The sequence below is a fragment of the Rattus rattus genome, chromosome 11, assembly GCF_011064425.1.
Source record: "Rattus rattus isolate New Zealand chromosome 11, Rrattus_CSIRO_v1, whole genome shotgun sequence".
Classification (NCBI taxonomy): domain Eukaryota; kingdom Metazoa; phylum Chordata; class Mammalia; order Rodentia; family Muridae; genus Rattus; species Rattus rattus.
The window spans coordinates 61,560,328-61,581,091 of NC_046164.1; the positions used below are offsets into that span (position 1 = coordinate 61,560,328).

Here is a 20,764-nt window from a genome sequence, read left to right on the forward strand (position 1 = left end):
GCACTCCGGCCACCGCACCGGCACAAGAGGCTCAGGCCGCACTGAAAGCCACGCCGAGCCCCGCCGCCGCCCGCCGTCCCCCACCGCGCGACCCGGCGACATGGAGCCCGGCGCAGCGCCCCGGTCCGCAGAGCCCGCCGCGCGACACGGCGACGGCAGAAAGAAAATGGCGGCAGCCGTAGCTGCGGCCACCGCGGCCTCCCACGCGCCGCTGACGCCAATGGCGCGCGCCGGCCGGCGGACTACGGATGGCGGCTGCCCGGGCTCGGGCGAGGGGCGGGGCGAGGCGGCGAGGGGCCGGCGGGAGGCGGAGGCCGGGCGGGCGGCTGGAGGGAGGTGGCGGGGACAGTGTGTGGCTCTCGGAACATGGCGGGCGTCTGCGACGCGGCCGCCCCGGGAGAAGGCGGCGGTGGCGGCGCGGACGGCCCCGAGCGGACGGGCCGCGGCGAGGCGGAGCAGCCGGGTGGTGGCGGCCATGGGCCCGCGCCCCAGCACACGGAGACGCTGGGCTTCTACGAGAGCGACCGGCGGCGGGAGAAGCGCCGCGGCCGCGCAGGTGAGGCGAGCAGGGAGCGGGCGGGCGGGCGGACAGCACTAGGCCGCGGCGGGCTACCCAGGGGCCGACCGGGTTGAGATAGCGAGGACGCCAGCGTCTTCCCTCTGCGCGCGGAGCGGCCGCGGCTCCTGTGACTCCCATGTCCCCGCGGCCGGTGACAGCTACCCCGGCGGCTAGTGCGCGCCGCCGGACGCTCCCGCGGCCATCCCCGAGCCAGGTGCACCCGGGAGGTCGTCGGTCCCCGGTCACTGAGTGTTCGCGGCCGGCCTCAGCAGTGGCAGGCATCTCCCACATCCGAAGGAGGTCACAAATGGGAAACGCGGGGCTTTCTGGAGGATGTCAGTGCCAAGGTGACTTTTCCCCCTGTGTTTTATGCGAAGTTGAGTCTCGGAAACCTGTTAACTTGCCCGCCGAATACATTTTTCATAGACTCAGCTGACAGTGTGGTCGTGACCGTGAAGTTCAGTAGTTTTCTCCGACACAGAAATGTGCAGCACCCCCTAAAATGTTCCATGTGGAGTTTTCCTAAACTAAAACTTAAGACAGAAGAAACGGTTTTGTCACACAAGAAAACACGTACCACTTTTAAACCCTGCTTGTCCATAAACTCTGAAGCATACTGTTAAAATATCATAACTCCCGTGTGTTCGAAGATCTTATTATTTTAAAAGAATTTGTATCAGCTTTGGTATTTACACTGAAGCTTTGTAGTAAGCCCGGAAGCAAAAGGGAAAGTTTTGGCATGGCCATTGTATTGGGTATAATAAATGATTGCATTTTAATTCTTACATTGTAGGTCCAAAATCTTGGACAGCAATTTGGTGACATTTCTTCCAACTTATTCTGAGCTAATGCGATGGAATAAGGTCCTGCAGCTTATATAAATACACAGTCAAGTTATAAGAGTGACTCTGTTCACTATGGGTATTGAAATTATAGGTGTCCTGAAAGTCTGTAAGATCCTGATAGACCTGCTAGTTCGCAGAATTGAACATAGTTTTGCATCAGTCTCCATATCTTTGAAAACTCCAGCACAGGCTGTGTGCTGTGTTTGGTCTTTTTTGTTTAGCCAATTAAAATTTTCCCAGTATTCTTTATTTGGTTTAGTTGTCGGTTAAACACCTGCTTGCAAGAATGTTTGCTTTCTAAATTGGCAAGGCCTGAGTAAGACAAAGTCTTCAGTCTCCCAGCTCTTGTTCACTTAACCTGACCAGGTTTCACTACGGTTTGAAATCGTCTTAAGCTTCAGGAAAGCCGTTACGGTTGAAGCCTTTTATGTTGTTTGCATGAAGAAAAACAATGACGCTGTGAAGAACCTTTGGTGAACACAGACCTTGAGCTTCTGAAGTGAATTTATTCTTCCCTGGTACAAACACAGACCTTGAACCGTTGAAGTGAGCGTTCCTGGGCTGAGCTGCGTACTTGGACTTACATAAATTTGACATCATATCCCACACTCATTCTTCACAGAGGCGGCACACTGAGCATCATACACTTAACAGATTTAAAGCTGGATTTTTTTTTTCAACCTCCAGTGGCAGAAAGTCCTTTCTAGGGAGAGAGCATCAAGCCTTAGCTATTGAGATGGATGGCCCTTCTTGTTCCTTAGTCCTATCAGTCTTTTATAAGGGAAAAGGTAGTGGTTGTTCCTGCTTTGGTAGATGGCAGTTGGGATCTAGGCAAGCATCCCAGGAACATCCAGTTAGAGGTACCAACCAATGGTTTTCCTGTGTGGACTCGGTGTGAACCACCCTCTTCTGACGCCTAGTGTGTCTTCTAAGAGCCAGGCAGCTCTCACTGTTGCTGGTGCCTGTCCATCTGCGACTGGGTCTGCACTTGGCCATGGCATCCTCTCTAGCTTAGAAATCCAGGCATTCTTTTTGTTCGCCTCCAAGTGCTGCTTCTGCTCTGTTATCTTACCAAGAAATAGGAAACAGGTTGGCTGGGCCAGAGGGCACCACCTAGTGTCAGACTGGAAACATCTCTCTGAGTTGTTTAGTGTGGGAGCTCACACTAAAGTATTAATTGTCCATTCTCTGTACAGGCTCCTGTGGACTTGCCCTGTCCTCCACTTTGCAAGCTAGGCCAGTCTATGCCGTTCCTTTTGAAAGTCATGATCTTAGTGTCTTGATGGTTTTAACTGTCATTTAGTTCCAATCCTTCTTATTATTTCCCACAAGGCATTCAGGGCTCCTTTATAAGAAATGTATTGATCAGTCCTAGCATCTAGTATTCTCTTAAAATGAACATACAAGTGCTTATCCATCATTGAGTAAAATAAAATGGAGTTTAGTATTTAAGGTTCATCCTGACTTAGCTGTTGAGAAAAATATATAAGTATATGTATATTAGAGTATATGGGGCTATAAATGTGACATGCGTTCATCTATGTCAGTTTTTTTTTTCTGTTTCTTTGAAGATTGCTATCATTTGATTCTCAGCAGTGCTTTTTTAATGCATGAATTGTCTGACAAATGCTAGTACTTGCACCTTAACACAGTTAAAGATGGATGCCCCATTCACCATTCCCGTGTGTGGTGACTTTGAACTCTGGGAATAGTGCTCACCAAGAACTGAATTCTCACCTTGCTCTTAATATTACTGCCATTTCATGTTGCAGTTTTCGACACAGACTAGATTAAGTAATGCCTATCATCCAGTTCCTGTGTTTTTCCCCTCTTGACTTGCCTGAAGAGTTCTAGGTGAGAGAGAATCTGTATAGCCATGTATGGCTCTGGGAATCGATGCGGAGCAAGTCAGTGCTGGACTAAGAATTAGGCCATCTGTCTTCTTAACTTGGTTCAGTTGTTGAACTGCATAGACTGCTTGCTTGATCCATTTGGTCTGCTTCGTGGAGTGATTACTAAATAGTCTGTAACTTAGTTGCCTTACTCTCCATGGAGACTTAACAGAGGCTCTGTTAAGACAAACATGACATCTGCCCATGAGCGTGAGGCAGTTCCCTGTAGGGCAAGTGCAGGAGGCAAGCAGATAAGCATTGCTTGTGAAAGGAGAAGCCTGATGTCAGGTGTGGCCGTGGTGTTGTTTGTGATGGACAATGCTGTGACTAGTGTTCTCTTTGTAATGCTGACTTGACTTCTGGAACTTTACTCTTGTCTGATTTGTTTCTCTCCTGCTTTTACACACTGGACTGTATCTCCAGGAGAAGAAAGAAAAGCTGAAATCCAGAACAGCCAACTGGTTTCCTATTAGCAGTTCCTACAGAGATTGTCAGTGGGATTCAGACGAGTCCTAGTCCTTGCATTCTACTGTGCGTGGACCTGAACTTTTAAGCTGGCTGGAGGACTATTGACACCTCACACTTTTAATCCTTTCCTTTGTTAAGATATCACTTTTATTTTTGAACCTTTTTCTGTCTCTAAGCATATGACTGCTCTGCTCTTTACTGTCCTAAAGGAGACCATAAACTCTTTTTAAAGGGTGGGAGGCAGAGGTAAGAAGATCCTGAGTTCAAGTCCAGCCTGGGCTACATGGAGAGCCCATATCTCCTAAACAACCAGGCAAAAAAACCCAAAAAACAAAACAAAAACAAAAACAAAACAAAAAGCATCAAGAACCTGAATATACTGTGCAAAATGGTTCTTTTTCTTACATTTGGCTTAGGAAGGCAAACTCCTATTGTATTGTCTCCTAGAAGTTAATTCCTAGTTCCCCTGTATGAAAGTATGCCTGTGTGTAAGAAAGACTCACTGACTACTTTACAAACCTGGTTAAACTTTGTACACACTTCTTTTACTTAAGGCCAGAGACAAGCGTGTTTCATGGTTTCTTAACAGTCAACTAGTATTCCTTTCCAATTTGCTTTTTTAATGTGCAGTGCTATTTTAAGAAAGATATATTTAGACATATTGCTGAATATGTAAATATATGTAAGATTACTCATTACTTTTAATAAATACTTTTTTATCCTAGCTTCTAATTTCTAAAGTAAGCAGATGAGTAAGACTAATAGTTCTTATTTCGGAGTAAAGGAAGAGAATTTAAACTCTTATTTCTCAATTAAAGATAAAGAATTACAGAATGTTTTTGTGATAGATTAAAAGATACTGGTGGAATTGATTTGGACTTATGACTGATATTTTGCTTTTATTAATGTTCACAATCTTCTAATAGACAAACTTATAATCTTAAAACAGATCTATTTTCACAAGACTGTACCCAAAGACAAGTAAATTCAGATATGTATATAGAACTATAGAGAAAGTTTAGCAAAGCCACCATGCACTGTTGCACTGAATATCTCTATAGGGAGGCCAGACTTCTCCAGGGAGTGACAGGAATGGGGATACCCTACAAGCAACAAGGCCAGCTTGACAGGTCTGGTCCAAGGCAGTGGAAGCCCCTTCATTTGGCATGATTGAAAAGCATATTGTGGCCAGCCTTTCTCTCTAACGGAGCAGTGGGTGAGTGGGTGTAATTGTGGAGAGAAATGCACCCTGCATTTCGCAGGTCAGCTCTGCTCTTCGCTCTCACATCTGTCCTTTTAAATGAGTTCCAACTGGGTCTGTTATTTTCTCAGTCTCTTCATTTATATTATGTGAATATCTTTAAGTCTTCTTTTCAGTTTATAATTATTATGAGAGTTATATAAAGTAATGAACATAAGACCTTTGTAACCACCTCAGCGTAGAAGGATCCCATCAATTAATCCTGGTCTTATCTCTAGGAATTGTTGATACAGAAGCAAGTTAAGTCTTTCAAGTTAGTTTATACCACAAAGCTTGGGCTTTTCATCATTCTTATTTTACTGTACCTTTGAAAACAATTCTTTAGCCTATAGCATGATGTTGGTTGTGTGTAGAGACAGTGTTACGCTAGAATGTACTCGGATGGACATTGGAAAAATAAGGTCCATGGCACCTGGTTCATGGTCTTAGAGAGTCTGCTGTTCGGGTGGCTACATAGAACCCAGCTTCTGTCGAAGTACAGAGAATGGGGACTGATGGCGTACTAGACTTCTCGGAAAATGCCCAAGTACCTGTTTTTAAAAGTTCTTAGTGCTGGATGCGGTGTCTCGTGTCTATAATTCTGGTACTGTGGAAACAGAGTCAGGAGGATCACTGCAAACTTGAAGCCAGCCAGATCTATATAGGCCAGCCAGCCAGGACTCCATAGCAAGTCCTTGTTTCAAGAAAGAACAGTAGTGGGATGTGTAATCTAGTCGTGAAAGGCACCCACTTGGCCAGAACTCTGAATCTGGTCTACTGCTTGCTTTTGGTGCAACCTTAGAGATGATGTCCTTTGCCTCTTAGTGACTTGGAGACAGCTATAGCTATAGAATCTGTTTTATAGTTTTGAGTGTTTGTACTTAAAGAATACACTTTCACTGTTCAGTGTTTTACCATTGTAGAAGCTAAGTCGATGCCTCAGCAGGTGAGCATCTAACTCGGTGCTTAGCACCGAGATTCTTGCCTCCTAGAGGTAGCCTCTCACACAGTCCTCTTTGCACTTACAATATTGCTGAAACATTTCTGTTTATATCAGAACCTATTTATGAAATCTAATTAATTTAGGCTACATCCTTAGTTAAATGTGCTTGTGACGCTTTCCACCATAGAGCCAGGATGGCAGAAATAGCGTTTATAGATTTAGGTTACAACCACACCAGAAATGGTTAATTTTACGATTAACATGCAGAAAGGAACTGGAGTTCATGACACCACATCATGCCCTGTGGTTTTCATCTACACTCACACAAACACTGTCAAGTACCTCAAGGATCTGTGTGGAAGGCAAGACGGAAACAGGTGTTACAGAATTGGCAGAAGGTTCAGTTTTCCCTTGTGAGAACTTGAGATCTGTGACTTGACCATCATAGGCCTAAAAGCTGAGAGCTGGTAAAGTCCCCTTCTCCAGTTGACCCCACATCCGTTTTGTCAACCTGTGAACCAAAATACTGATTACAGCGAAAACTGGCCTCAGTAGTCACCAAGGTAGGCACCACTGCTGAAGAGAATTTGCCCAATAACAAGGTACAGTCAGACCTTTTTGTTTTAGTATGCTTTTTGCAATATAAAACTACTGTAATGACCTGTCTGTGTGCCTCTTTAACGCAGAAGCCAGATTCCTAGTCTGCCCAGCTTCTGTCTCTTGTTGGGAACAGAAAGCCTCCCATCCTTGCGATGACACCAGGGCACTGCTCTCAGGGTTAAGCCCAGGCCCCTTGGGCTGTCATTTGTAATCATTATCACTGAGGACCATGGGCCAAGGCCCAACACATTCCTTGCTAACTCCCCAGTCTCAGAGTTCCAGCCCTAGCACCCAGCAACTCTTCTCTTATGGAGATTCATATTCTCTTTTGACTGCTGAGTTGTCTTATAAAGTGTATCAATAAAAGTGTATCATTGATATTTTTAAGTGGTTCCACCAATGCTGAACACTTGGACTAATCCTACTTTTTATGTTCTTATAGGTCATCTTTAAGTAAAGTTAGTGTTAAATAAGATTGGGTGCAAAGTGTGAACTAAGTGTAAGCATGGCTTTCTCTTTTGCAGGGCAGCATGCAAGGCTTTCTTCTTCTCTTCAGATTTTGTTGTAGTTCTAGAAAGCCCAAAGTTTTACTCTTTGTAGATGAGATTATATCATTGCCTTTAAGACTGAGCTTAATTCCATTAATATAAGCAGTAGCATTTGTAGCTTGTGTCTACATCACTGTTGACTTAACTATAATCTGAGAAAGGAAGACAGGCTCCCCATGGTGCAACATGACCCTGTGTGCCCTGTGCCAAGCAACAATGGGGAAATGGTAACATTTCTCCCCAGGAAGGCTTACCTTCCCCCATTTCACTCCCAAATACTTCTCAGTGTCTCACCAATTCTGCAAATGCATTATCAGTCTCATGTATAGAGGGGTGTGTGTGTGTGTGTGTGTGTGTGTGTGTGTGTGTGTGTGTGTGTGTTTACATAGAACATACCACTTAAGCAAAAATAAGCATGTAATGTGATGTGAAACCCCTGGAGCTAGGGATTCATTCCAGTGTTGACAAAAGTAAGCTCTTTAAGGTATGCTGTCCAGTCCCTCAGCTAAGCCTGCTTCTACCTTCCTGGTGGCTTTTTGACTATCCCCACTTGGTAGTGCTTTGGTACATTTGTCAGAGAAATCAGAGTAAGCTCAGAAATTAGTTTGAAAACTTTTGTGATCCTGGAAAAAAGTTGAGCCTCATGCAGCCTCATGAGGAGTCAGGTGTTGGTCAGGTAAGGGGTTTGAAGAGATGGGTGAGATGATGGGGTTAGGAGAAGTATGGCATACCAGAAAGAACTGAGGTCAGGCATCCCCACATTAGCTTAGTATCCTCAAGTCCTGCAGAGTGGAACACATATCAGCTACTTTTGCCTTGCCTTCCTCTACTGCTATAAACAGGATGAATTTACATTGGAGGAGCAATGGCAGTGTGGACAAGTGGACCAGCCTTAGGAAAGAAAGGTTCTGCTTTGTATAGCTAGTGATTTCATAGCGTTGGGAAATTTTTACTTAGGAGAAGTACACTTTCATAGGGGGAAGTGCTGCTGCTGGCTGACTTCTGCCGGATCTCCAGGCTCACCCAAGCAGAAGGCAGCTGTCCTGTCTGAATGGCTGGCAAAGTCATGGGCGGAAAGCAGTGCTTTCCCGGGCCCTGAGCTGCTTCTGGACCACTGGAATGTGTATTCAATGGAGTCTTCACAGCTCCTCCCCTTTCTCTGCAGTCCAGGCCCATAGCACCATGAGACCCAGGCCTGGTCTTAAGGTGTCCTGGCTCCTTCGGTTCTCAGCAGCCATCCCTTCCCTACTCCGGTGGCATTCAGCATGCAACAGCAGCAGTTCCCCAACACCACCCTCTGGACGGTGGCATTCAGCATGCAACAGCAGCAGTTCCCCAACACCACCCTCTGGCCATTTGGTTTCCCTTTCTTGCTGAGCTGTAGACTGTATAGTCCCTGTTGGTTTTCTATGTGTTTTACCTATGGCCCAGCCTCCGAGTTCTTGATAAACACTTTCTTTTGTGTCATTTCTTTTTTCTGTAGAATTGTCATTATTGAGGTTCCTCAGTGCTGAACTGACAAGAGGGTACTTCCTCGAACACAACGAGGCCAAGTATACAGAGCGAAGAGAAAGGGTGTACACTTGTATGCGAATACCAAGAGAATTGGAAAAGGTACGCTTTCTTTTTCATTTCCGAACATCATTTGAAAGTGTTAATTATGAAAAAATTGTGAACAGCATCCATTGACTTTTTAAAATATTGGAAATAATGTGGTAAGTGATTGAATGTGTTTGGAGGTAAAGGATTGCTTTTTAGAAAGTGGCTTATAACACCTGGTTTTAGTACGAGGGGAACGTTCCTGGATCGCTTCACGCCTTCACTTTGGTATGTATTTGTGTCTTATCCAAACGGCTTTATGTCAGGGTTTCCTCTCCATCTCCGAGCTTGCCCTCTCCCTTTAGTTGTGTGTTTCGAGAATAGCACTTTCTCTCTTTTTTTTTTTCTCCACTTAAGTTATTTAATTTCAACCTTCTCTGAGGTTTCAGTTTTAGAATAGCCACATATTTGAAGACATATGTGACAGACCATCAAGAAAGAAGATGACTTGTTTAACCTTGTCACAGAAAGCCCCCTTTTAAAGATAAACACAGAATAAACAACACCAGGTCCTCCATATCTTGTTGCAGAGTCAGGCAGAGAACAGGAAAGCCCTTTTCCCTCTGATGCTGCTGGAGTTAGGAGTCCTGTGAGAGTCTAGATCTTATTGCAAGGAAAGATGTAGGAGCTAAATCATGGGTTTTTATAGTAGCATAAGCCTTGTCAAATCTGGCTGCTTCCTCAGAACGGTGCTTCCTATTAGACTGGCTGCAGGAAGCCTCCCAGGCATGTTCTCAGTGCGCTGTGAAGCAAGAGGCATGGCAGGCAGGCGGTAGGAAGCCGCCTCCCAGCCTCCATGGCTGAGAAGAAGCGACTTGCCTTTATGTAGGTTCTTGGCAGTGTCACCTGCTGAGATGTGGGGGTGGGGGTGGGGGTTAGAAAACTGCTGAGGAGGAGGCAGGGTCCTGAGCTTTCGAGATCCTCACTGAGGAGGACGGAGGTTCCCATGGAGGAACCTGAGGGACTGATGGCTTATGGGCAGTGTTCCTTCCTCCACACCAGAGTAACTGCATTTCCCTTCGGAGATTCAGCTAACATTGTGTCCAGAGCTGGTCAGGTGAGTCAGATGTTTGTGGTGGGAAGTAAGTAGAAAAAAGATGAAACCGGTTCTTACGTTGGGAAGCACTGTTAGGTTGCTTTTTACATTTATTTTTTTATTTTTTTGGTGTGCGTGATAAACCATGGTGTAGAAGTGTTTGGACACAGTGCAGTCAGGGCAAAGATAATCTGCTGATGCTGTTTGTCTGAGATAAGACAACATATTTAACCTCTACCACCCAGCCTTAACCCTCCCTGTAAGGAAAGTTTCTCTCTAGGTGATCAATCCTGGATGCCATTTTTCTCTGAAAATACTGGAATTTACCTGCAAACACAGCCAGACTTCCTGTATGCGCCCAGCTCTCCCTGACACTGAATCTGATCTCTTTGTTACATCAGCTGTTAGTTCTGTTCTTCGTCAGAGCAGGCCCAATGCATACATGCATTTTCCTTCATCGCAGCTTTGAAGTGGCCAACAGATGTCGTGTTTCATGAGCAAATGACTACAGGTCTTGATAAGACTTAAGACAAGCCAAGTGCTCTTTCTGAAACTAAGGTCCACTGCAAGAGCAGTGTTGGCTAAGTAATATATGTGGTGTGTTGCCATCAGGATTTACCCTTTAAAAGAAACAGCAAAATATCAGAGAGAGCATTGCTGTACCAGGAGTTAACTGTTTATAAAACTGCAATTACTTCTATGAAGGTTAAATGCATAAAATCCCAAAGTTTGAATTAACATTCATTTCTCAGTTGTTTTGCTTTCTGTGGAAGGGACTGCTGGCCGTTGGCCCTTTAGGAACACAGAGTGCTTCAGAAGAGAGCACACTTCTCCTTGACTGCTAACGTAGAAGCAGGACTTCACTTAAAGCTGGGGAGACTACTTGGCATTCAGCTTAATCTAAATTATTTTATCGTCTCCTTTTCAGTGAACATTGTCATTGCCAACATATAATATCTTATTGGCTGTTGTCTTGGTAAATGACTATATTTTCACATAACATCATCTAAAAATTAGAGAGCTCTGTGCTTTTCTGAAGTCTGCAAGGATTACAAAACATTGGTGTCCATACTTTCAGGTCAAGGAAAATCAGCTCAGTGTCTTTTACCAAACCTGTGGACTAATGTAGAACAAAATAATAGCAGGAATTGCATGATATGTCAGTGGGACAACAGCCTTACACTTGACCGTGTGCTCTGTGCTTCAAGCAGTTTCTCCAGCTTTGCACTAGCACTCCTTTTCAAACTTCTTCCCCTGGCATGAAGCCCTGACATCTTAGAGCACTTCCTTGGTCTCAGCAGTTGGGGTGGGGCGTAGGAGGAGATATGATGAATTTCTTTTCTTTTCGTACACAGACCTCCCAGTCCTATTCTAGGTAGGCACTTCCACAGTCTGCTACTGAGTGCTTATGGTCCACCTTTGGAGTATCGTTCTGTCTCCCAGAAAACTGAGGAGACTGGGAGGCAGAGAAGTGCAGTGGCTCTCTGGCAGGCTGCCGCTGCTGGCTTCAGGTCCCAGCCCCACTGCTTTTAGCTGTGACTCCTGGGTTGTCCCCTCTCCTTCCTGTGCTAGTGTCTCCTGCTTGTGGATCAGTTACACTTGAACCCTGTAGAAATGTTTTAAAATCTTTAACAGCCTTAACGTTAGCACCTTGTGAGGAGGGTCCTGCCATGGAACAAGATGAATTTCTTCACAGGTTTCATTCCTAAGCTGTCAGGACACAACAGGAGATGCTTGGGAGAGACCTGGTTGCAAGGCTCTCCAGGGTCTCTTCTTTATCTCCTGCTTTGCTTTAATTAAACATGACTTTGCTCACCCTGCAAGAGATCACTGTCTGTCAGCCTTTCTCAGATTGCTAACCACACATAGAAAGAGACCCTAGGGAAAGTTTGTTTCCTCTTTTCCTTAACCAGGCTCTCTTGAGGTAAACCTGATCTTGTTCATGAAGAGTTTACTATGCAGGAACACTGGGTAACATTGCCTACAGTTGGTTCATAGTTCACAGCTTTAGAGTTTATCTTCAGTGGGCTGCAACTGGAGACTAATTGAGAACAGAAACCCCTGTCTTCTGGCCAGTGTAGCAGTTCCTGTTGCTCACTTCTAAACTGAGCTCACTTCCTACCATATTTTGGTAGATGCAGGTACTAGGGAATGATTTGCTATGTGTCAAATATGTAAATATCTCTTGTCCAAGGCTAATTTTGTTGTCTTTGTAGAACTAAAATTATAATAATTTTGCAAAACAAAATTGAAAAAAATTCTGTGTGTCATAACATTTTCTAAAATCCCTGATTAGTTTATATGCTACTTTAAGGAGGAAGATAAAGATCATATACTTACTGACTGATCTGTTCTGCCTTAAGTACTTACAGTATATCCTAGGCATTTGTAACATGTAAGTACATAGCCTCGATTTTAGCATGGTGGGAAACATAATAAAAGATACAGAATGGTAAGTGCCATTAAGCAAAACAAGTAAAATGCTGCTAAGAATTTCCAGAAGGACCAGGTGGTGGTGCATGCATTTGATCTCAGCACTTGGGAGGCAGAGGTGGATGGATTTCTGAGTTTGGGGTCAGCCTGGTCTACAGAGTGAATTCCAAGACAGCCAGGGTTACACAGAGATCCCTTTGGAGAGTGGGGGTGGAGCAGTGGGGGTTGGGAAGGGTTTGCTTAGGAGCAAGCTTCAGACATAGTCAAGGTCAGGGCCTGAGAAGGAAGTGTGTGGCAAAGGTAGGAAGAGGTAGATTGTGCACACACACCAGGTGGTATGGGTGAAGGTACTGGAAAGATTCCGAGATGGAGTGAACGAGGAGCCACAAGAACTGAAAGGTGGGATGGGTCTAGATTTGTCTCCTGGTCAATTTGAAGAGTTTAGAACTTAGGCTTCTATACAGGCTGTATTCCTTAGGAATGCTCTAGCTGTATAGGACAGAAAGTGAGGCTAGTAGAGTTGCTCAGTTTCCTCTCCTTTCTTTTGAGCAAATGTAATCATGGGAGGTCTGAGTTGGTCCAGCAGGCTAGTGACATGCCATGGCTCCAAGACCTTGTTTCACCCAGTCTTGGTCACTTAGCTTTTGGTTATCGAACTTTAAATAGAAAGTTGACAACTGGAAGTATTGAATCTCCCTTATAATCAGAAAAGAAAAAGAGCAGTCGGTAGCGCCCCCTTTGGACTGGCCTTCATATAGAATTAAAGCTTTCCCAGGCCTCGCACAGCTCTCACTGTGTCTTACTGGAAAAAATAAACACATGGTCAACCCCAACTCTAGCACAGGAGACTAAAATAGTAAACAAAGGTTACGCTTTAGCAACAGACAAAAGGATTAGGAACAGTTACTGTGTTAGCCCCAGAGCTCTGCTTCTGAAAAACTCGGACAGCAGCAGCAGTCAGTGTGGAGTGGAGATGACAGAGAGAGCTCACAGCTCTTCCTCATGTTGCATGTCTCTCTCTAAGCAGCCTCAATTGATTCATTTGCCTCTTCATCATACAATCATGTATTCCTGGTGTTGGACAGATATAGGTTACAATAAATACTATTTTAGGGGTTGGGGATTTAGCTCAGTGGTAAAACGCTTGCCTAGCAAGCGCAAGGCCCTGGGTTCGGTCCCCAGCTCCGAAAAAAAGAAAAAAGAAAAAAATACTATTTTATATTTATATACAAATGTAAATGATATAAAAATATTCATATAATTTTATAAAAAGTTCTTGTTTATGAACCTTGCCTGTCACCAAAAGCTAAGCTACAATGAAAGTGTATCTTTACCTTATAATTGCATGCTTTGGGCAGTCATTTATTTCATGTTTACCATACTTTGTACATTATACTTTTAAAATACATTTTAGGCAAACTAAGTTACACTGTTTAGTCTTAAGTGTAGCTACTGTTTTTAAAGAACCTTATTAATTATTTATTCACTGTTATTTATTTCATCATACTAAGGATTAAATATGGGGGTATAATATGAGGCAAGTTTCTGCAACTAAATCCCCGAGTCCTGTTCTTGTCACCTGAAAACAGATCTCACTAAATTGCCTATTTATTGTATGCCCTAGGCTAACCTCAAACTTGAGGGGTTTTTTTTTCTGCCTTTAAAAAAACTCACAAAATTTTTTGAAGCTTAAACTTATCAGGTTGAAGGTTATAAGGAATGTATATATTTGCGTGGTCAGATTTTTGGCACTAACATAAACAACTAAAGGAAGACAAAATTTATATGCACATACAATTTCAGAAATTCAAGTGCATAGGCCTTGACTCCTGCTTCTGAGTTGCTAGAGAAGCAGAACCTAGTAATGGGAGTGGATGTCAGAGGCATACCATACTTCCCCGCTGGACTTTGCTCCAAAAACTCTCAGGGTTTCTCAAAATAGTGGCATCAGCTGGGAACCAAATGCTCAACACATGAGCCTTTTTAATTCATCCACAAGATATATGGAGTTGTGCTATTGCTAAACATGGACTGTTAAGCAAAATGGAGAGGAGTTCCCCAAACACTGGAATCATGTGGTCCAGCATCAGCTGCTTGCTCCTCAGAGTCTCCTTAGCACTTCACTTTCTTCGTCTGAGAAGGATGGCAGAGTCCTCTCACGAGGCCTATACAATAGGAACCTGTCTTGGTTACTATTCTACTGCTGTGAAGAAACTCTAACCATGACCAAGACAACTTATAAAAAGAAGCATTTAATGGGGGCTTGCTTCAGATTCAGAGGGTTAGCGTGTGACCACCATGGTGTGTGGAGGACAGTAGCAATCAGGCAAGCACGGCCCTGGAGCAGTAGCTCAGACCTTATGTCTTACCTACAAGTTGGAGGCAGGCTGGGACAGAGACTGGGCCTGCTGTGGACGTTTGAAACTTCAGATCTCACCCCGTGTGACCTCCTCCAAGGCCATATCTATAACTTCCCAAAACAGTTTCACCAACCAGGGAACCAAGCACTCAAATACAAGAGCCTACAGAGTCTATTCTCCTTGTAATTACCACAGACTGTTTTATGAGCTTGCTTCTGAGGGACAGAGAAAATGGATGGTAACAGAAAAATTCTAAGAAAGGGAAGATTTCAGTATTTAATGGGAGATCTTAATTCTTTCCCTTTTTTGAGGGTAAGCAGAATCAGTGGTCATTCAAAGGTTCATTTATAGTAAATAAACTTAATTTGCCATCATCATGTAAAGCTGTTTTTGTTTTATTACAAGACATGAAAAAAACATAATAAAAGCTATCGGACCACTTTATCTCAGTGAAACAGTCCTCAATTTTATTGTGAAACTGGCATTCTGCTTACTCAGACCCCTGTTTGTGTCAGGGACTTCTCAGCCATCCTCTTGGTTTCTAATTCCACGAGAATACATTTATAGAAACATCCTTCTAAATCTGTCTTGGGATGCAGACGATCTTTGTCTGGGACTCAACCTTGCCCAGATCCCCAGTTACAGAGCTACTGGGAAAAAGGCAGGTCAGTGCAGTTTGACTGTACCTCAGCACTGTGGTGAGTCTTCCTCCCCTTCTCTCCAGGACATATCCCTGCCTGAGGCAAGATGACAACACCAGCAGCCCAGAAATAAGGCTTGATCCGGTGGGTCAGCAGCCAGGGAATTCCCAGCTACCTTGCTTGTGACGTTGCTGCTACCTGCTGGGCACATAAAACCATCCAGCAAATTAAAAGATGACTGTTTGTAAACTTACAACTTGAGAGCTGTTTGTTGGAAACTCTTTTCTGTCCTATTGGCTTTGGATGTCTTACATCATGCCATCACGATTCCTTACTCAGGCCATTTTTGACTCTTAATTTCCCTGACTACTTAATTGGTAGCCTAATGAGACTGATTTCTTCCTGAAAATCAGATCTAAGCCTGAAAAGATGTCATCTTGCATTGGGTGCCTTTACCTGCAAGACCTGTGAAGGCCTCAAGTACTAGGGTAACTGTCACTCTATTGCAGAGCTTTAAGGACACCCTTACTGTCCCACATGTGGCCAACCTCTCAGGGGATCCTCTACTGCTGCAAGACATTTAATCACACCGTGAACACCAAGAATGTGTTATTTACTGAAAATACCTGTTTCTAGATGTGGCATGGCTCAGCCCTTAGCACACAGCTTTATTCCCTCTGGCTGGAATTCAGATATGCCCTTAGTATACACCTTTAATCCAAAACAAGTTAGTAGGCAAAGTTAGAAGGTAAAGTTATTTTGCAGAAGGAAGCACCCATGTTTGAAAGAGATGTGTAATTGAGTGGCAGACAAAGTGACAAATCAGAGAAAGATTTGACAGAATAGGATATGCCAACAGTCATGAGAAGAGAGAAGAAAGGGAAGAACTTGAGGGACAGAGAGAGAAAGAGAAGAGGAAGCATTTTTACTGGGACAGTTGTACAAAGACAGGATGCAAAGAGAGAACAAGCTAGACACAGGTAAAGAGAGACTGAGCCAGGGACTAAGAGAGAAGCCAAATTGGATCAGTCGGCTTGGAGAGGAGTTCGGAGCCAGAATAGCTGAGTCGAACCAGCCAGTGAGAGATGAGAAAGAACTAGAAAGAGTGAGTTTATTCAGCAGTAAGTCTTAGAGCCAGAAAACATTCTAGGCCTACACAAGATTGTACAGAAGCTAGAAGCTTCCAGGACTAGGCCTAGGTTACCAAACTGAGGCAATAAACCTTGGAGATGATAATTGCTTCAGTGAATAAAAAATACTTTTACCCTCTGCCCTGCCTGTTCCATTAAGAGTAACAAGTAGTAATCCTACCTTGTATATTGTGAAGAGTCCTAACCAAGTTAGCCTAAGTGGGTTGCCTAGGATTACCATCAAATAAGAGGCCAGAAAATAGTAGGGTCATTCATTGTACATAATTGTTCTACAAATTAAATTCTTCAAGTTATTTACCTTTCAAGAAATATGTCTACTGTTCAACGTAGACATGTATAGATACAGATTATACGCCAGATGTAGCTTATGGTCAGCGTGATGCATTGATTGAGATTCTTCTGAGTTGAACCAGCCAGTGAGATGTGTACAGATGTGTGCGTAAGCTCACCCATCACAGAACTCAGCAATCCCTTTCTTGACCTTCTCCTAGAGTATAGGACCTCTTAGGGACATGAAGTTTTGAGTTGAGGTACATAAAAAATATTTCCTCTATCGCATATGCAGTGATTGCTTTCAAAGTCACATTCCTACATGTGGGTTTGTTAAACTGCTGTGTAGGAAGTTGAGCTCCTTAGCTGCTAACTGAAGATGGCCTTATCACTCTCATATAACAGTATTCGCAGCTTACACCCCACAGTGGAACAAGCATATTTTCCTGTGTAGAATTGAGGTCCTCTTTGTCCTGCAGTCTAATCTGAGTGTTGTCTCTTCTATGAAGACAGCATTGTCCAGCTTTCTGGACTCTTGGGCATATGCCTCAGTGCACTCCACATACTCTAACACTAACACTACACAAACCTGATCTTTCCTCACACTTGCCAAAATAAATAGTTCTTTAGAATTTAATTTGTAGAAAGATTATACATAATGAATGCTCCCTGGGTTGTCTGGCCTCTTCTACTATTATGTTCAACACTGTTATATCCCAGGCCTCCATTATACCAGCCTGCTTAAGACTCTACTTAGCTAACCACTCACTACCCTGGCGCTCACTGCACTTCCAGTCCCCAGGATTCCTAACGCCCTGTACAGCCTCTGTCCCAGGGACCTCTGAACCTTTATAGGCAGTGGCGTTCGGGGCTGCAGAGGGGTTCTTCTAGGCTCTTGACTCACATTTCCCAGGGGCATTCCAGGCTACAGTGCCTCGCCACAGTAGATGATGCTTGCTGGCCCTAGCAGAGGAGATGTTGCTCAGAATTTCAAACGAACGATGAAGAAATACATTACACAACCATACTTTTTAGTCATGAAGCTTTATGTATTTTGAAATTTCAAATGGCATTCAGGAAGAGACTTTGGGAAAAAAAAATTTTTCAATTTAAAAACAAATTTCCCATGGATAGAAGCTGGTATTTTTGTTTTGAGACAAGACATTTTGTTTTATTTTTCAAATGGCTAAGAGCAATTTAGGAGGTTCTGTTTAAATGCTTAAGAGCAACCGGAGACCTTTTCATAAGTGTTTGGTGCATATTGCCCTACAGTGTTGCAGAAGCATTACCATTTCATAATATCCTCAACAGAGACTATCAGATGTTAAATGCCTACAATGGGTCTTCTTTTAGTAAAGAAGACTAGGGATTCAGCAGTAAGTTTGAGTATCAAACTGGCACAGTTCTCTTCAGACTGGCTATATCTTCACCAGGTCTCTACTGCTCTAGAATGTCTCCTTAGTGTCACTGCAGAGTTAGGTCCTGTAGCCTGCCTGAAAAGGTGGCAGTAAGAAGGAACTGCACCTTAGAAGCCTCAAAACAAGATCTCCCAGAGTCAGACCAGCACGTACCTCTGGCCTCTGTTTTTGCCTCATTAATTAAGCCCGTGATTATTTTTGAAGTCATCTTTTTTATGCACATTTGATGAATCTATGTTCTGAGCATATAATTTAAGAGAATATTTTAGAACAGAGTGTCTGCTGTTTGTTATGTGTAGTTCATCTTTCTAGGAAGAACTTCCCCTGTGCTCCAGCACTGCTCTAGCAAGCCCACTGTCTCCATGCCTGCAGTTTCTGCTCAGGAGGGAGTCAGACTTGAACTTGCCTGCCTTCATAGGCTCTGAGTTTTATACTGGGAGTCAGCATGGATTAGTCACTCAGGGACTCATTGAGAACACTGTTTGAGTTGGTGCTAAGGATTGGAGATGTCATGGTCTATAGGGGAAATAAAAATCATCATACCGTATATACCTGGTGCCTATGGAAACCAGAAGAGGGTGGCAGATCCCCTGGAACTGGACTTACAGATGGTTGTGAGCATCTCTGTGACTGCTGGGAATGGAACCCAGAGTAGCAGTCAACAGCTGAGCTATCTCTCCAGGCCCAATTTTGACCTTCTTAATGCAATAAACACTATTTTGACTGTGTTGTTGTTGTTCGTTGTTCTTTGTTTTCCCCGCTTTGTCTTCTGAGGGAGGTATTTTGATTTAGTGGGGTTTTCCCCATTTTTATTAATATATAGCCCAAGCTGGCTTGGAATTCACCTTGTAGTGCAGGCAGGTTTTGTACCTCTTTCCTTACACTCCTGAGCCTTGTGCATAGGTGTGCACCACTGTGCCTGGCCATGAACATGTATCTTATTCAGTTGTCAAAATATCTGCCTAGACTACGTTCTACACTGTTGGATTAAGGAAGGATGACCCTAAAGAGTGACCTGGCTCAGGAAAGGAACTCACCTAAGACCTGTGTCACCTTTTGTCTTTCTTTTCCTGGGAAAACATGAGTACAGCGAATGCAAAGAGGTAGGGCCCAGAACTCCTGTGTGTGGTTTCCTTTGAATAGATTGTCTTTACGTTCTAATTTTTGGGGTTATTGGTCTCCTGTATTTTTAGTTTTGTCTTTTTATCTTCTATGTGAGTGTAAGCAGATGCCATATTTGTCGTAAAGGCCTTCCATGTTGAGCTGAGAGATAGGTAAAGTAAGAGTTCCCATTCTCTAAGATAGGTGAGGTGTCATGGGCCAGCAGCAGTGGGGCTGAAGAGGAAAAATGGGAAGAAAGTGACAGGGTCAGGGATTTGATGTATATCCTCCCCCACCCCGGAGCTGGGGACTGAACCCAGGGCCTTGCGCTTGCTAATTGAGCACCAGTTAATCTGACAGACTGTAGCTTAGGGGCAGGTTCAGAATCACTGCTGCTTTGGTGGTCACAGCAGTGCATGTGTTCTGAAATTTGAAGTGAATGTTGAAGGAGGACAAGAGACTTTGTGTCTTAGAAAAAAAGCTGCATGTCACCAGTATTATTACTTTATAGTCACACCTGTGTGCTGGAGAAGAGATTTGGATTTATAGTTGCTAATGGACAGCTAAATAATTTATAGTTATTTAGTCTAAATAAAAAGAAATAGGAATTACCTGCCTTCTCAAGATCCACAGGATCCTAAGATTTGAAAGTATACATTATTCTTATTGATGTGTTCTCAAAGCTTTTAATTTGTAACATATTTGAAAGCTTAGAAGCCAGTCTAAGTATTTGATTTGTTAAAATCTTACATTTTTTAAAGACAGTAAGCAGATTGCAAGATAAGTTAGCCACAAGAGAAGCCACCCTAACTCATGAAGCATGCAGATGAGAACAGGACCTTCCGTTTGACCAGACAGACCTGCTAGTTCCCATGCACATCCTTGGGCTAGCGTTCATTCTTCACATCCACAGCTTCCTAATGTGTCAAGCAGGGGTGCAGGAGAGGGAACCCTGACATCAAGGAGTCAACTCTCTCCTGAAGCCTTTCTCCTTAGCTATGGACAGCCACCTTCTCCAGAGACCTCACCTGGTCATCCCTCTGCTTATCTGTGTCCTAATCCCCTCTCTCACAAGAAGACCAGTGTGGGCTAGACAGCTAGCTCAACCACGGAGGGCTAGGGCTCACAACAACATCTCCAGGGTAGCAGGCATGTTGGGTCAGGACCTATCTATCCTAATGACCTTTTCCCACTCTAATCACTGCTTTAAAGATCCATGTCCTGCAAGTTAGAACTTTCTCGTGAGTTCTTTGAGAAACTGATTTGCTTATAGCAGTGTGAATCTAGGTAATGCATGCAGGCAGGACAGTTTATTGCCTAAGGCTATGTAGAGTATTGTGGTGACAGCATATCCATCAGATCATGTTTGTAAGGCATGCAAGAAGTCTGCTAAGTAGCAGAGTTTGGTAAACAAGGTCCAGTTACTTCAAGCCATGAGAAGATCTATCACGTTCTCCTCTACACTGCTAAATTTATTGGTGAAAATGGAAAGTATAAATCAATAAGAAACAGGGGAAAGGTTAAAGAAAATAGTAGTTCTGAAACTAATCAGAGTAAGGCCTTCCAAGTATAGCAACTGCCCATTTGTGTAAAATTATGTTAAACTTAGTCTACAAAAACTGTTTTTAAACTAAAACTGTATATTCCAGTCTTCTCATGA

At 43.7% G+C, this 20,764-nt stretch overlaps 1 protein-coding gene across 1 annotated transcript in view; it reads left to right on the forward strand.

The window, feature by feature from the left end:
* Nucleotides 1-366: 366 nt before the first annotated feature.
* Tapt1 (transmembrane anterior posterior transformation 1) overlaps nucleotides 367-20,764 on the forward strand; it is a 44,763-nt gene continuing 24,365 nt past the window's right edge. Inside the window, exons 1-2 of the mRNA XM_032916071.1 lie at nucleotides 367-556; nucleotides 8,579-8,709. Of these exons, the coding sequence (XP_032771962.1) occupies nucleotides 367-556; nucleotides 8,579-8,709 (321 nt within the window). The remainder of the gene's footprint in view (nucleotides 557-8,578; nucleotides 8,710-20,764) is intronic.